This window comes from Macaca nemestrina, chromosome 6 (assembly GCF_043159975.1).
Source record: "Macaca nemestrina isolate mMacNem1 chromosome 6, mMacNem.hap1, whole genome shotgun sequence".
In the NCBI taxonomy this organism is placed as follows: domain Eukaryota; kingdom Metazoa; phylum Chordata; class Mammalia; order Primates; family Cercopithecidae; genus Macaca; species Macaca nemestrina.
Genome location: NC_092130.1, coordinates 96160774 through 96176263, shown reverse-complemented (window position 1 = coordinate 96176263; position 15490 = coordinate 96160774). Strand labels below are relative to the sequence as shown.

At 39.3% G+C, this 15490-nt stretch overlaps 1 protein-coding gene across 4 annotated transcripts in view; it reads left to right on the top strand.

Annotated features, from left to right (window-relative positions):
* Positions 1–15490, top strand: part of LOC105475067 (mutS homolog 3) — a 227046-nt gene that overhangs the window by 197772 nt on the left and 13784 nt on the right. For 3 of the 4 annotated variants that reach the window (XM_071098741.1, XM_071098742.1, XM_071098740.1), the window contains exon 22: positions 11004–11133. The exons of the other annotated variant lie outside the window; for it this stretch is intronic. In XM_071098741.1, coding sequence (XP_070954842.1) covers positions 11004–11133 — 130 coding nt within the window. The remainder of the gene's footprint in view (positions 1–11003; positions 11134–15490) is intronic. 4 annotated transcript variants of the gene reach the window in all.

Here is a 15490-nt window from a genome sequence, read left to right as displayed (position 1 = left end):
TAAATCAAGAACAGGTATCATCCATCTACAGCCAAATTCCTCGAGGGACAAACAAGGAAATACTGCCATTTCTACTTTGTGAAATCCTTTTATTTTACCAACATCCTGAAAGATCTCATTGTGAGATCTTTGATCTCATCTCATTGTGTTTCTATATGATTTGGTAACATCATTCCTTCAAAGCATGTCTCCTTTTTTCAGGGTGCATTTCTAAGCTTCAGTGTGAAATTTTGTTTGTGTCAAACTTTCCATCCCTATCATTTCCGTCTAACTGTCCCCTTTAGTTTACTTTCTCTATCTTGTTCATTTTGGTCTCTGCTTTTCAAATCTCTCCCTCATGGAACCTGCCCTTAGGCCTTTCCCTTCTCTGGTCTTTCTTTTCTGTTTTTTCCCCCCATTTTCTTGCTCCTTTGTCATTGTGTCTTCCCTTGTTTTCATTTCTTTCTCTCTTCTATTTAAGGAAGAGATTGGCTATTTAAGCCAATAAAATCATACCTTTAATATTTCTTTTCAAAAAGCAACACAAGACCGGGCATGGTGGCTCACGCCTGTAATCCCAGCACTTTGGGAGGCCGAGGCGGGCGGATCACAAGGTCAGAAGATCGAGACCATCCTGGCTAACACAGTGAAACCCCGTCTCTACTAAAAACACAAAAAAAAATAGCCGGGCGTGGTGGCAGGTGCCTGTAGTCCCAGCTACTTGGGAGGCTGAGGCAGGAGAATGATGTGAACCTGGGAGGCGTTGCTTGCAGTGAGCCGAGATCGTGCCACTGCACTCCAACCTGGGTGACAGAGCAAGACTCCGTCTCAGAAGAAAAAAAAAAAAGCAACACAAAAATAAAATTTCTTTTTCTTTAACCTTTTGTTGCCCTTGGTATTTTGGGGTTTAGTTTTGTTTTTAAAGCTTAATTTCCATTTGATTTTTTCCCAGAAGATAGTTTTTTTTCAGTCTTTAGAGACTCAGCTCCATGCATGGGCTTTGATGGAGATCATGGGGCAGCATGCTCACATCTAAATTGGAGTGGAGTTGTTTGGTCCCCTAGGCTTCTTGAGAATGATTCCTGACTACCTTGCTGTGAGTGGCAGAACTTGTGCAGTAATACAGTTTCACACACTCCTTGGGAAGCACAGAGACATCAACAACGCTCAATTTGGAAATGTCCCTGACAGCTGCACCTTCTACCATATTTCAAATGACAAACCTCTTAATGGCCTTGTCCTTAGGTTTGCATCCAACACAGTTTGTGCAGCAAATAGGTTGCACCTAGCTATGGCCCTTTTTGGCACAACCATTGTTGTTCTTCCTCCTTCTCTTCTTTCTCCTCCTCCTCCTCCTTTTTTTTTTTTTTTTTTTTTGAAACGGGTTCACTCTGTCACTCAGGCTGCAGTGCAGCGGCATGATCATGGCTTACTGCAGCCTCAAACTATCTGGGCCCAGGTGATCCTTCCACTTCGGCCTCCCGAGTAGCTGGGACTACAGACACACACCAACCATACCCAGCTAATTTTTGTATTCTTTTAGAGACGGAGTTTCACCATGTTGCCCAAGCTAGTCTTGAACTCTTGGGCTCCAGTGATCCACCTGCCTTGGCTTCCCAAACTTCTGGAATTATAGGCATGAGTTACCGTGCCCAGCCTCCCTTCTTTTCTTTGTTATTTTGGCAGTGAAGATCCAAGAGAGACTCAGGTTTTGTTTAAACATTTATTTAGATTACATAGGTAATTAAGACATTTTGTTTTTTTAAAGGAATTTTTTGTTTTGCTTTAAAAAATTTATTTGCAAAAAGACGTAACTCAGAAACTTTAATCATTTTAGAAACTACATAGGAAAGCAATTGACTTTTGTATATTAACCTTGTATCCTGCAACCTTGCTATAATCACTTACTAATGCCAGTCTGTGTGTATGTCAATTCTTTTGAATTTCCTACATAGGCAGTCATGTCAGCTACAAACAGACAGTTTCGCTTCTTTCTTCCCCATCTATTTTTTTTTTCTTGTCTTACTGCACTAACTAGGACTTTCAGTACAGTGTTGAAAAAGTAGTAAGAAAGGATATCCTTGCCTTGTTTCTGATCTTAGTGGGAAAGCTTTTTAAGTTTCTCACCATTAAGTATGATGTTAGCTAGAGGCTGTTTGTGACTATTCCTTATCAAATTGAGGAAGTTCTCCTCTATTCCTAGTTTACTGAGAGTTTTTTTAATCATGAATGGGTGTTAGATTTTGTCAAATGCTTTCTGTGCATCTATTGATATGATCATGTGATTTTTCTTCTTTAGCCTGTTGATGTGATGGATGATGTTAACTGGTGTTCAAATGTTGAATGAGTCTTTCACACTTGGGATGAGTCCTACCTGGTTATGGTCTGTTTTTCTTTTTATACATTGGATTCATTTTGCTGATATTTTATTGAGGATTTTTGCATCTATGTTTATGAGATACTGGTTTGTAGTTTTCTTATAATGTCTTTGTCTGGTTTTGGTATTAAGGTAATGCTGGCCTCATAGAATGAGTTAGAAAGTATTTACTCCACTCCTGTCCTCTGAAAAAGACTGTAGAGAATTGGTAAAATATCTTCCTTAAATGTTTGGTGGAGTTCACCAGTGACGCTACTGGGGCCTTTGATTTTTGTTTTGGAAGGCCATTGACTCTAGTTCTTCAATAGATATAGACCTATTCAGATTTTCTGTTTTTTCTTGTGTGAGTTTTGGCTGATTGTGTCAGCCAATTTTAAGGAATTGTTTTTCAAGAAATTTTCACCAAGGTTGCCAAATTTGTGGACATAGAGTTGGTAATAGTATTCCCTTATTACCCTTTTATTTGTCCATGGCATCCGTAGTGTTGTCCTTCTCGTTTCTGATATTAGCCATTTGTATCTTTTCTCTTTTGTTCTTAGTTAGCTTGGCTAGAAGCTTATCAGTTGTCTTTTCAAAAAACCAGCTTTTGGTTCTATTGATTATTTTCCCCATTGCTTTCTTGTTTTAATTTCATTGATTTCTGCTCTAATTTTTATTATCTCTTTTCTTTTGCTTATTTTTGCTCTTCTCTTTCTGGTGTCCTAAGATGGAAGCTTAGATTGTTTATTTTAAATCTTTCTTTTTTAAAATGTGTTCAGTGCTATAAATTTTCTTTTTTCATTCTTTCTTTTCTTTCCATTTTTTCTTCTTTTTTGAGACAGGGTCTTGCTCTGTTACCCAGGCTGGACTGCAGTGGCATGAACACAGCCCACTGCAGCCTGGACTCCCTGGGCTCAAGTGATCTTCCTGCCTCAGCCTCCCACTTAGCTGGACTGCAGGCACATGGCACAACACCCAGCTAATTCTTTTTTTATTTTTTGTAGAGATGGGGGTCTCACTATGTTGCCCAGGCTGGTCACGTATTCCTGGACTCGAGTGATCCTCTCGCCTTGGCCTCCCAGAGTGCTGGGATTACAGGTGTGAGCCACCACTCCTGGTCCATAAATTTTCTTCTATGCACTGCTTTTGCTGCATTCCACAAATTTTGATAAGGTGTGCTTCCTGTTTGTATTTAGTTTCAAATAATTTAAATTTATCTTCATTTCCTTTTTGACCCATATGTTTTTTAAGAATGTGTTGTTTAGTCTCCATGTATTTGGGGGTTTTCCAGTTACCTTTTTGTTATGATTTCTAGTTTAATTCCATTGTGGTCTGAGATCAAATATTGTATGATTTTTATTATATTAAATTTGTCAACATGTGTTTTATGGCCCAAAGTGTGGTCTTTCTTGGTGAATGTTCCATGTTAGCTTGAGATGAATGTGTTTTCAGCTGTTGGATGAAATATCTATAGATATAAATGATGTCTAGTTGATTGATGGTGTTGTTGAGTTCAGCTGTGTCCTTACTGATTTTCTGCTTGCTGAATCTGTCTGTTTCAGATGGAGGAATTTTGATGTCTCTAACTATAGTAGTATGTTCATCTGTTTCTCTTTGTAGTTCTATCAGCTTTTGCCTCATGTAGTTTGACATTCTCTTGTTAGATGCATACATGTTAAGGATATTATGTCTTCTTGCAGAATTTATCCCTTTAAAAATCATTATGTAATATCCTTCTTTATCCCTGACAAATTTACATGATCTGAAGTCTGCTGTGTCTCAAATTAATATAGCTACTCCAGCTTTCTTTAGAAATTAATATAGCTGCTTCAGCTTTCTTTAATGTTAACATGATATATCTTCCTCCATACACATATATTTATATTTTAGACAGAGTCTCACTCTGTCACCCAGGCTGGAGTGCAGTGGCACAATCTTAGCCCACTGCAACCTCTGCCTCCCAGATTCAAGTGATTCTTGTGCCTCAGCCTCCCGAGTAGCTGGGATTACAAGTGTGTGCCATCACACCTGGCTAATTTTTGTATTATTTTTCAATTAGAGATGGGGTTTCACCATGTTGGCCAGGCTGGTCTTGAACTTCTGGCCTCAAGTTATCCATCTGCCTCGGCCTCCCAAAGTGCTGGGATTGCAAGTGTGAGCTGCCACACCTAGCCCTTCCATACATTTTTAATATATGGTTATCTTTGTATTTAAGGTCAGTTTCTTGTAGACATCATGTCTTATTTTTTGATCCACTCTGATAATCTGTCTTTTAACTGGTGCATTTAGACCGTCAGCATTCAAAGTGATTATTGATAGAGTTAGATTAATATTTACCATTTTTTACTTTTTTCTATTTGTTGTTCTTGTTCATTGTTCCTACATGTGTCTTCCACTGTTTTTCTGCCTTTTGTGGTTTTTAACTGAGTATTTTATATTATTTCATTTTCTCTCTCTTTTTTTTTTTTCTGTTTTTTGGTTTCTTGGGGTTTTTTGAGGTGGGATCTTACTGTGTTGCCTAGGCTGGCCTCAAACTCCTGGACTCAAGTGACCTTCCCACCTCAGCCTCCCAAGTAGCTGGGAGTACAGGTGCATGGCACTGTGCCCAGCTATTTTCTCTCCTTTCTTAGCATATCAGTTATATTTCTTGTTTTACTTTTTCTAGAGGTTGTCCTAGAGTTTGCAATATACATTTGCAACTAATCCAAGTCTACTTTCAAATAACACTATACTTCTTTATGAATAATGCATGTATTTTTTAATAACAAAATAATCCTGATTACTTTATTCTATCCTTTATACCATCACTGTCATTTATTTCACTTATACGTAAGTGTACATAAGCATATATATATAAACACACATAATCTCATACACTGTTGCTATTATTATTTTGAACAAAACGTTACACTAGATCCATTAAAAATAAGAAAAATAAATGTTTTTTTGCCTTCACTGATTCCTTCTTCAATAGTGCAATTTTCTTTATGTAGATACAAGTTTCTGACCCATTATTTTCCTTCCTTCTAAAGAACTTTTCTGAAACATTTCAGGATAGATCTGCTGACTACAAATCCTCAATTTTTGTTTGTCTGAGAATGTCTGTATTTCTCCTTCACTTTTGAAGGATTATTTTGCAAGGTACAGAATTCTAGGTTGGAGAGGTTTTTGTTTTGTTTTGTTTTGTTTTTTTCCCTCTCAACACGTTAGATATTTTACTCCTCTCTTTGCTTGCTTGTGTGGTTTCTGAGAAGTCAGATGTAATTTTTATCTTTGAGCTTGTGCAGATAAGGTGTTTCTTCCCTCTGGCTTACTTCAGTATTTTTTTTTCTTTATCTTTGGTTTTCTGTAGTTTGAATATGATTTGTCTAGGTGTGGTTTTGGGGACAGTTATCCTGTTTGGTGGTCCCTGAGCTTCCTAGATCTGTGGTTTTGTGTCTGACATTAATTTGGGGAAATTCTCAGTCATTCTTGTTTTAAATATTTCTTCTGTTTCTTTCTCTCTTTATTTTCTCTCTGGTATTCTCATTAGCTGTATGTTACATCTTTTGTAGTTGTCCCAAACTTTTTGGATATTCTGTGGTTTTTTTTCCCAATCTTTTTCTCTTTTCCATTTTGGAGGTTTCTATTAAGATGTCCTCAAGCCCAGAGATTCTTCCCTCAGCTGTGTCCAGTCTACCAGTAAGCTCATCAAACACATTTTTCATTTCCATCCCAGTGTTTTTGATCTCTGGTGTTTCCTTTTGGTTTTTTCTTAGAATGTGCATCTCTGTGCTTACATTGCCCATCTGTTCTTGCATGCTGTCTGTGTTATCCATAGAGCCCCCAGCATATTAATCATTTGTTTCCAATTCCCAGTCTGATAATTCCAACATCCCTGCCATAGCTATGTCTGGTTCTGATGCTTGCTCTGTCTCTTCACATTTGTGGGTTTTTAGTTTTAGTATGCCTTGTGACTTTTTCTTGACAGCTGGCCATGATGTATTGGGTAAAAGGAACTGCTGTAAATTAGCTTTTAGTAATGTGGTGGTAAGGGGCTAGGGGAGGAGTCCTATGATTAAGTCTCAGTCTTACCTCCCTCCCACCCCTCAGGTGGGATAGGAAGGCTAGAGTGAGCTGGAGTTCGATATTTCCTTTCTCTCATGTGGAAGGCTAGAGGAGAGTAGAGTTGAGTCTTTCCCTTCCCCCAAGTAGGTTAGGCTCTGATAAAACCCCAGCAGGTTTTTAAACTATTTAAGGCTACTTAAGGCTCCGCTTTAGTTTCTTTTGAGGCAGGCCTTGTTAAGAACAGAGTGCCCTGGTGCATTTCAAAATAGTTCTTTCTTTCTTCCCCTTGCTTGAAGCATAAGGGGAATTTACTCCAGCATTTATTGTAAGAATCAAGTGTAACTCCTGGGAGTAAAACTCACAGAAGTGTGCTCCCTTCCCCCGTAACTCGGTTCCCCTGGACTTTTTGACTCTCAGACTTGTTGACACTGAGCCTCCAGTAATTGATCAGTTCCAGTTCCAGTTTTCCTACCCTGATACTGGTTCCTTCAGAGGTTTCTGCCTGCATTTCAGCCCAGGAAAGTTGTGATTCTTTGTATCTGCTTGTCTGTCTGTAATTTGGGGGACAGTGGTTTGCCTGTGACTTCGTTTCTCTTACAGATCTAAGAAGAGTTGATTTTTCAGTTTGTTCTACTTTTTCCTTGTGATGGAGAGGCAACCTCCAACCTTCTTATATGCTAGACTGGAAACCAGAAACTTCCCTGACCTTTTTATGGATGGAAATCTTTCTTTTCATGGTTCCTTCTGATCTTTGGATAGGGAAGAGAGATCAGAGAGGAGCAATAAGGGAGGTCACGTGTTGCTGCTGCAGGCTGAGAACAGCCTTGAGGAGTGCAGTGTCCAATCCCAGACCCTTAGGCTAAAAGTGCCTATCAGCTTGGAGAAAGAGCACCATGGAGATAGGTGGTCCTAAGATCCCTCAGGGCAGATTTTAAGCACAGCTTTTAAAAGAAATCCTGCCTTAATATGTTTCTTTGTTATTATCAGAAAGAAGGCACACGTTCAGACTTTTAATAAGGTGAATGGCAGGTGAATCAAAACTGGAATTCTTTGATTTAATTATCTCCTTATGCCAATATTTAGGCTAAGATTGGTGTTAACTTTCCTCCAGATAGAGGTTTCCAGAATATATAAAATATGCCTTAAAATAATGCTTATTAAAGAATCCATGAGACTGGGTGCAGTGGCAGATGCCTGTAATCCCAGCACTTTGGGAGGCTGAAGCAGGAGGACCGCTTGAGCCCAGGTTCAAGACCAGCCTGGGCAACATAGTGAGACCTCTCTCTACAAAAATTAAAAATAAAAAATTAGCCAGGCATAGTGGCTCATGTTGCAGGAAGTCAGGGACCCCGAACGGAGGGACCAGCTGAAGCCGCGGCAGAAGAACATATATTGTGAAGATTTCATGGACATTTATTAGTTCCCCAAATTAATACTTTTATAATTTCTTATGCCTATCTTTTCTACGGTCTCTGAACATAAATCGTGAAGATTTCGTGGACACTTATCACTTCCCCAGTCAATACACTTGTGATTTCCTATGCCTGTCTTTACTTTAATCTCTTAATCTCGTCATCTTCTTCATAAGCTGAGGAAGATGAATGTCGCCTCAGGACCCTGTGATGATTGTGTCAGCTGCACAAATTGTTTGTAGAACGTGTGTTTGAACAATATGAAATCTGAGCATCTTGAAAAAAGAACAGGATAACAGCAATGTTCAGGGAACATCAGAGATAAGACTTCTGGCTGCCGGTGAGCTGGACGGAACAGAGCCATATTTCTCCTCTTTCAAAAGCAAATAGGGGAAATATCACTGAATTCTTCGTCTCAACAAGGAACATCCCTGAGAAAGAGAATGCGTCCTGAGGGCAGGCCTATAAACAGCCCCCTTAGAAGCGTGCAGTCTTTTATGGTCGAAGCCGAAGGGATGAAATAAGCCCCGGTCTCCTGTAATGCTCCCAGGCTCATTAGGACGAGGAAAATTCCCACCTAGTAAATTTTGGTCAGACAGGTTGTCTGCTCTCAAACCCTGTTTCCTGATGAGATGTTACCAATGACAATGCATGCCCGAAACTTCATTAGCAATTTTCATTTTGCCCCATCCTGTGGTCCTGTGATCTCGCCCTGCCTCCACTTGCTTTGTGATATTTTATTACCTTGTGAAGTATGTGATCTCTGTGACCCACACCCTATTCATGCACTCCCTCCCCTTTTGAAAATCGCTAATAAAAACTTGCTGGTTTTACAGCTCGGGGAACATCACGGATCCTGCCGACATGTGATGTCTCCCCCGGACACCCAGCTTTAAATTTCTCTCTCTTGTGCTCTTTCCCTTTATTTATCAAACCAGCTGAGACACTTAGGAAATAGAAAAGAACCCATGTAATCATTAGGAGCGGGTTCTCCCAGTAGGCACACACCTGTAGTCCTAGCTACTTGGGAAGTTGAGGTGGGAGGATCCCTTGAGCCCAGGAGTTTGAGGTTACAGTAAGCTATGATTGTGCCATTGCAGTCTAGACTGGATGATAGAGTGAGACCCTGTCTCTAAAAAAAAAAAAAAATTGTTAATAAAGAATTCATACTGACACTAACAAAAATAAACTTTAAAATGGTGGAGGTGAGTGGGGAAAAGTGAAACCTCTGCTTTACAGAATACCAATGAATAAATGTAGGAAGAATTTCTTAATCAGCCTTCAATAACCACTAGAATAATAACTGATTCAGGCAGCGATGATCAATAGATTATAAAACCTTTGGATGAAAGATTGTTGGAGAAAAGGATATTCATATATCTCAAAATATCATTAATAAAATAACAGGTTATTTATTAATTACAAAGGGAAAAGGTATAGTGAAGAAATCTGATGGGTACCCTTTTCAACCAGATAATCAAATTTGGCATCCCCAGTTATGTGAAATAGATATCACATCCCTCCTGATGTGATGCACTGGGAAGGATCCATCACCTACATATCCGTGGAATATTCCTGGTATCAACGAAAAGAGTCAAACTCTGTAAAATATTTGAAGAGATTTATTCTGAGTCAAATGTGAGTGACCATGGCCCGTGACACAGCCCTCAGAAGGTCCTGAGAACATGTGCCCAGGGTGGTCAGGGTACAGCTTGGTTTTATATATTTTAGGGAGGCATGAGACATCAATCAAATACATTTAAGAAATGCATTTATTGGTTTGGTTCAGAAAGGTGGGACAACTCAAAGGAGGGTCTTCCAGGCTACAGGTAAATTTAAACATTTTCTGGTTGATAATTGGTTGAGTTTATCTGAAGACCTGGGATTAATGGAAAGGAATGTTCAGGTTAAGATAAAGGATTGTGGGACCAAGTTTTATTGTGCAGAGGAAGCTCTCAGACTTCACAGAGAGAGCAGGTTGTAAAATGTTTCTTATCAGACCTAAAAGGGTGCCTGGCTTTTAGTTGATTATCTCATGGATCTGGAAAGGAAGGAAAACAAAGGGGGAAGGGGATTCTGTATAGAATGTGGATTTTTCTCACAAGAGACTTCACAGGGCAATTTCAAGGTGTGGCAAGGAAGTATATTTTGGGGTTAAATAGTTTTTCCGTGTCTCATAGTGTTGTGCTGGAGTCATATTGAAAAGCAAGTCACAATATACAGGGTCAAATAAAACCCATCTGATGAGAATCCATGGTTTGTAGGGCATGAATCCCCAGACCCCTTAGGTAGGAATTTGGGCAAGATAAAAAAAATCAGAGCTTAGTCCTCATTGGCAATGATGTTTGGAGGAAATAGCAAAGTCCAAATTGAAAGACATTATGCAAAACAGCATTAAGTGCCCCCTCCACCCACACTCTATTCCTGTAGGAAAGGATACTTGATACTTCAAAAATGTCCATGTCATAAAAGACAAAAAAGGAAAGAGACAAAAAGAAACATTGTTGGGAAAATTAGGGAGATTTAGGGACTGTGTATGTTATATAATAGTAATATATTTCTTGAGTGTAATAATTGTATTCTAGTTATATAGGAGGATGTTTTGTTCTTAGAAGATAGAATCTTTGGCCCGGTGTAGTGGCTCACGCCTGTAATCCCAGCATTTTGGGAGGCCGAGGCAGATGGATCACGAGGTCAGGAGATTGAGACTATCCTGGCTAACACGGTGAAACCTCATCTCTACTAAAAAAAAAAAAAAATTAGCTGGGCATGGTGGCGGATGGGTGCCTGTAGTCCCAGCTACTCGGGAGGCTGAGGCAGGAGAATGGCATGAACCTGGGAGACGGAGCTTGCAGTGAGCCGAGATTGTGCAACTGCACTCCAACCTGGGTGACAGAGCGAGACTCCATCTCAAAAAAAAAAAAAAGAGAATCTTAAATCTTTAGGGATGAAGTGTCATGATGTCTGCAACTAATTCTCAGATGGTTCAGGAAAAAATGTCTGTGTCTGTGGAGGAGGAGGAAGAAGGGAAATATGACAAAATATTAACAATTGGTTATCTAGATAAAGAGTATATAATAGTTGGTCGTTGTACTTTTCTTGTGACTTTTAGGAAGATTTAAAATTTTTCCAAAGAAAGTTGAAGACAAATTTTAATTACAATAAAATTTAAAAATGAAATAACATTTATTCTGTCTTAATTGCTTTAGGTGAAATCCTTAACCCTGTTTGTCACCCATTATCCGCCAGTTTGTGAGCTAGAAAAAAATTACTCACACCAGGTGGGGAATTACCACATGGGATTCTTGGTCAGCGAGGATGAAAGCAAACTGGATCCAGGTATAAAATATTCCTACAGTTGGTACAAATATTGGTTTTCATGTTTGATACCTCAAAGTTTGTTGGAACATGAACTTACTGCTTATTAATAATGAAAGCTGTGAATGTGAGCTATAAATAACATTTGTCAGGATTCATTTTTGCTAAGCTTTAGGTCAAGTAGAATTTACATTTATCCATGCTATCTCTGAGTCCTTCTCTGGTCTTCCTTGTCTCATTTGTCGTGGCAGCCCTTTTCTCTTTTTTTTACAGGAATAGGGTGTGGGTGGAGGGGGCACTTAGGTTTTCCTCTTAGTGCCTTGTACTCTTACATGATTCATCTCAGTATAGATGACAGTCAACTGCAGAATGTAATTAGTCATCTTTTAAAAATGCCCAATATTTTCCCCAAAATATCATTTAACTTACTAAGGGCCATATACTGTACTGGACATAGGTTTTTCTTTTAATATTATAAGGAAACTGAATCTCAGACAGGTAAAGTGGTTTGACCATGTCAACCACTTAGATGGGGGCTAAAATGAGCCTAGAATTCACTTCTCCTTCTGGGTACTCTTCTGTGCCCCTCTGCTAGAGCTGCTATGAAGGAAATCTACAATATTTTTCCTAGTCTTTCCAGTTACTGGTGTCACAGAAATGAGACATTTTATGAAAAAGAACACCGTTAGCCAATAGCAATAAATTTAAGTGCCATAAGTAACATAGTAGACTTTAGCATTTTTTTTTTTTCTGTTCAGTAGTAATTGTTTTAAGCTACCAGCCTGTAGAACTGTGGTGGTTTGCGCAATTGGTATGCTACAATGGAAAATCCATCATGCAAGATATCCCAGAGTCCAAATTTTATTTTGGAAAAGTAATAGGGATGGACCTGAAAAAGAAATCAGGCAACTGGCCCAAATGAAACAAAGCACTGGCCCTAAGATAAATGTAATGTTAGGCAGTTCCTGCTTTTCACCACCATGCAGTCTTGAAAAACACATCATAAATTCTGTCATGGAGGTAGTTTTGTATCTATTAATCTGCATCCAGGGTGACTAGAGGAGACTTAAGCTAAAACCCTTGGGACAAAGAGAATAGAGTTCACCAATAGGGAAGAGGAGGAGTCAGTGCCACTAATAAGCATTTGATGTGAACTGAAAACTAACCCAGAGCATTGTACCTTTCCCTTAAATGTTCTGGGCATTTTATTTTATTGATTTTAATTTTTGTGTTTTGTTGAGATGGGGCATCACTGTCATCCAGGCTGGAGTGCGGTGGCACGATCACAGCTCACTGCAGCCACAACCTCCCAGGCCCAGGTGATGCTCCCATGTCAGCCTCCCCAGTAGCTGGGACTACAGGCGCACACCACCATGCCTGGCTGATCTTTGTATGTTGTGTAGAGACAGGCTCTCACTATGTTGCCCAGGCTAGTCTCAAACTCTTGAACTCAAGTGATCCTCCTGCCTTGACCTCCCAAAGCTAGGCTTACAGGGATGCGCTACCTTGCCTGGCTGATTTTAATTTTTATCAGTGAACATAATTTTTAAAATTCAGTGGTGCTAAAAGGCTCCAGCTGACAAGCTTCCATCCCTCCAGTCCTTGTCCTTCCCCATCCTAGTCCCAAGGCAACTACTTTCAACACTTTTCCCCATTTCTGTTGTATTTCTAAGTAATATGCATATTTTCCTGTCCCTTGATTCGTCAAGTTGACTATTGTCATTGTGTTAATTGAGAATCTTCAGTTTTCCCTTCCTCTGTCCTTCCAATGTAGTCATTTCGCATTTATTGCATGTCATTCATATTTGTTATTTTCATTATTATTGCCATGCTAAGTATTGCTTACTGATGAGCCAAGTATGAGACAAGTACATTTCTTTTACAATGATTTCTGTTTTCTCAAAAATAAGAATTGACTGTCCTTATTTTTTCATTTTGTTTTGTTTCGTTTTTGAGTCTATAGCTGAATCTTCCTGTACCCTCCAATAGCTTCGTAAAATGCCTCTGTAGATGTTTTTCCACACAACTGAACCTACTGGTTCCCATTTGTCCCACTGGGGCTCTTCCTCCTGGAGCCCTTTGTCCTCCTGCTCATCTGAACTGGCTGCTATCTGGGCCTGCTGCATAGCTGTCATCCCAAGCCTGCCTTGCCGGCATCCTAGGAGTTCCCTTACCCCTCTTCTAAGCATGTGATTTCAAGGAACGAAACGCTCGGTCTCACACTGGCTCAGACAAAAGGATGCAGTTATGTATAATCCCATGTTCCATGAACTCCAGAGGAAGAGTGGGCTTCAGCGCCTCCTTTTTGCAATTCCCAGGCTCTGTCTTCCTGCCTGGCCGGTTTTATCACCAGGCTAGTGATAATGACTGCAGCCCTTCCTGGCATCATGTCCAGAATGTCCAAAGGAAGAAAAGAGACAAGCATTTCCTGTTAACTCTTTCTTAGAACAAGGGAACTTTTTCTCAGATGTCTTCCAGTATCTCACAATTGCCTCATCGCATTTTCGGAATTGAGTAACAAGCTCCTTCCTAAACCACTCCTTAGCAGAGGATGGCAGGGGCGACTTTGATGGGCCTAGGTGAATCAGGATCCACTTCTGGAGCTGGCTTTGAAGACCCAGTCCCCTGAGTTAAATGATTAGGGAGTTAATTCCTTATAAAATCAAGGTTTTCTTAGGGGTGGGATAAATGTTGAATTAGGCTACTACTAATATCAACTAAAGGAGGTAAAAGTTTTGAGATTTTTCATGAATGAAAATGTTTCACATGCTTGTTGGCCATGTGTATGTTGTCTTTTGAAAAGTATCTGTACATATCTTTTGCCTACTTTTTAATGGGTTTGGTTTTTTATTATAAATGTATGTAAGTTCCTTGTAGGTGCTGAATATTAGATCTTTGTCAGATGCATAGTTTGCAAACATTTTCTCCCATTCTATACGTTGCCTGTTTACCCTGTTCATATTTTCTTATAAATGTATGTAAGTTCCTTGTAGATGCTGGATATTAGATCTTTGTCAGATGCATAGTTTGCAAACATTTTCTCCCATTCTGTACGTTGCCTGTTTACCCTGTTCATAGTTTCTTTTGCTATGCAAAAGCTCTATAGTTTAATTAGGTCCCATGTGTCAGTTTTTGCTTTTGTTGCAATTGCTTTTGGCCTCTTAGTCATGAAATCTTTGCCCATTCCTGTGTCCAGAATTGTAAAAGCAAAATATCACTGATTATTAGAGAAATGCAAATCAAAACCACAATGAGATACCTTCTCACACCAGTCAGATTAGCTATTATTAAAAAGTCAAAAAATAACAGGTGCTGGTGAGGTTGTGGAGAAAAAGGAATGCTTATACACTGGGTAAGAGGGTAAATTAGTTCAACCATTGTGGAAGACAATGTGTTGATTCCTCAAAGACCTAAAAACAGAATTACCATTCAACCCAGCAATCCTATTACTGTAATAGCAATCCTATTACAATTTATATACCCAGAGAAATATAAATTGTTGTGTCATAAAGACACATGCACACGTATGTTCATCGCAGCACTATTTACAGTAGTAAGACATGGAATCAACCTAAATGCCCATCAACGGTAGACTGGTTAAAGAAAATGTGGTACAAATACACCATGGAATACTATCCAGCCATAAAAAAGAATAAGATGATATCCTTTGCAGGAATACGGATGAAGCTGGAGGTCATTTTCCTTAGCAAACTAATGCAGGAACAGAAAACCAAGTATTGCATGTTTTCACTTATAAGTGGGAGCTAAATGATGAAAACACATGGAAACATAGAGGGGAACAACACACACTGGGGCCTACTAGACAGGGGAGGGTGGGAGGAGGGAGAGGATCAGGAAAAATAACTAATCTATACAAGGCTTAATACCTGGGGGATTAAATAATCAGTACAGCAAACCTCTGTGACACAAGTTTACCTCTATAACAAACCTGCACATGTACCCCTGAACTTAAAAGTTTAAAAAATATATGTAGCTTCTATGTTCAAATTTATAGTTCAGCCAGGATTAGAATTTTAGATTGAAAACCATCTCACTCAGAATTTTGAAGCAGTGCTCCACTGCCTGCTGCCTTCCAGTATTGTTCCTGGCTATATCTGTGCTTCATCCATTACCTCTCCCCCAACTTCTCCTCTTCTGTATGAGGTAGAGGCCATTGCATAGGTCATCAGTAAAATGCCCCACAGGTCTTTTGGATGGCTTTTAAAATACTCTATTTCCCATGATGTGATAGGTAAAACAATGGACAAATAGTTAAGAAACCTGTATTTTAGTATATTCCAATCTGTATGATCTTGGACAAGTCACCTAACTTCACTCACCCCTAAATTTTTATGAATCTGTTCTAAAAGCAACTTCA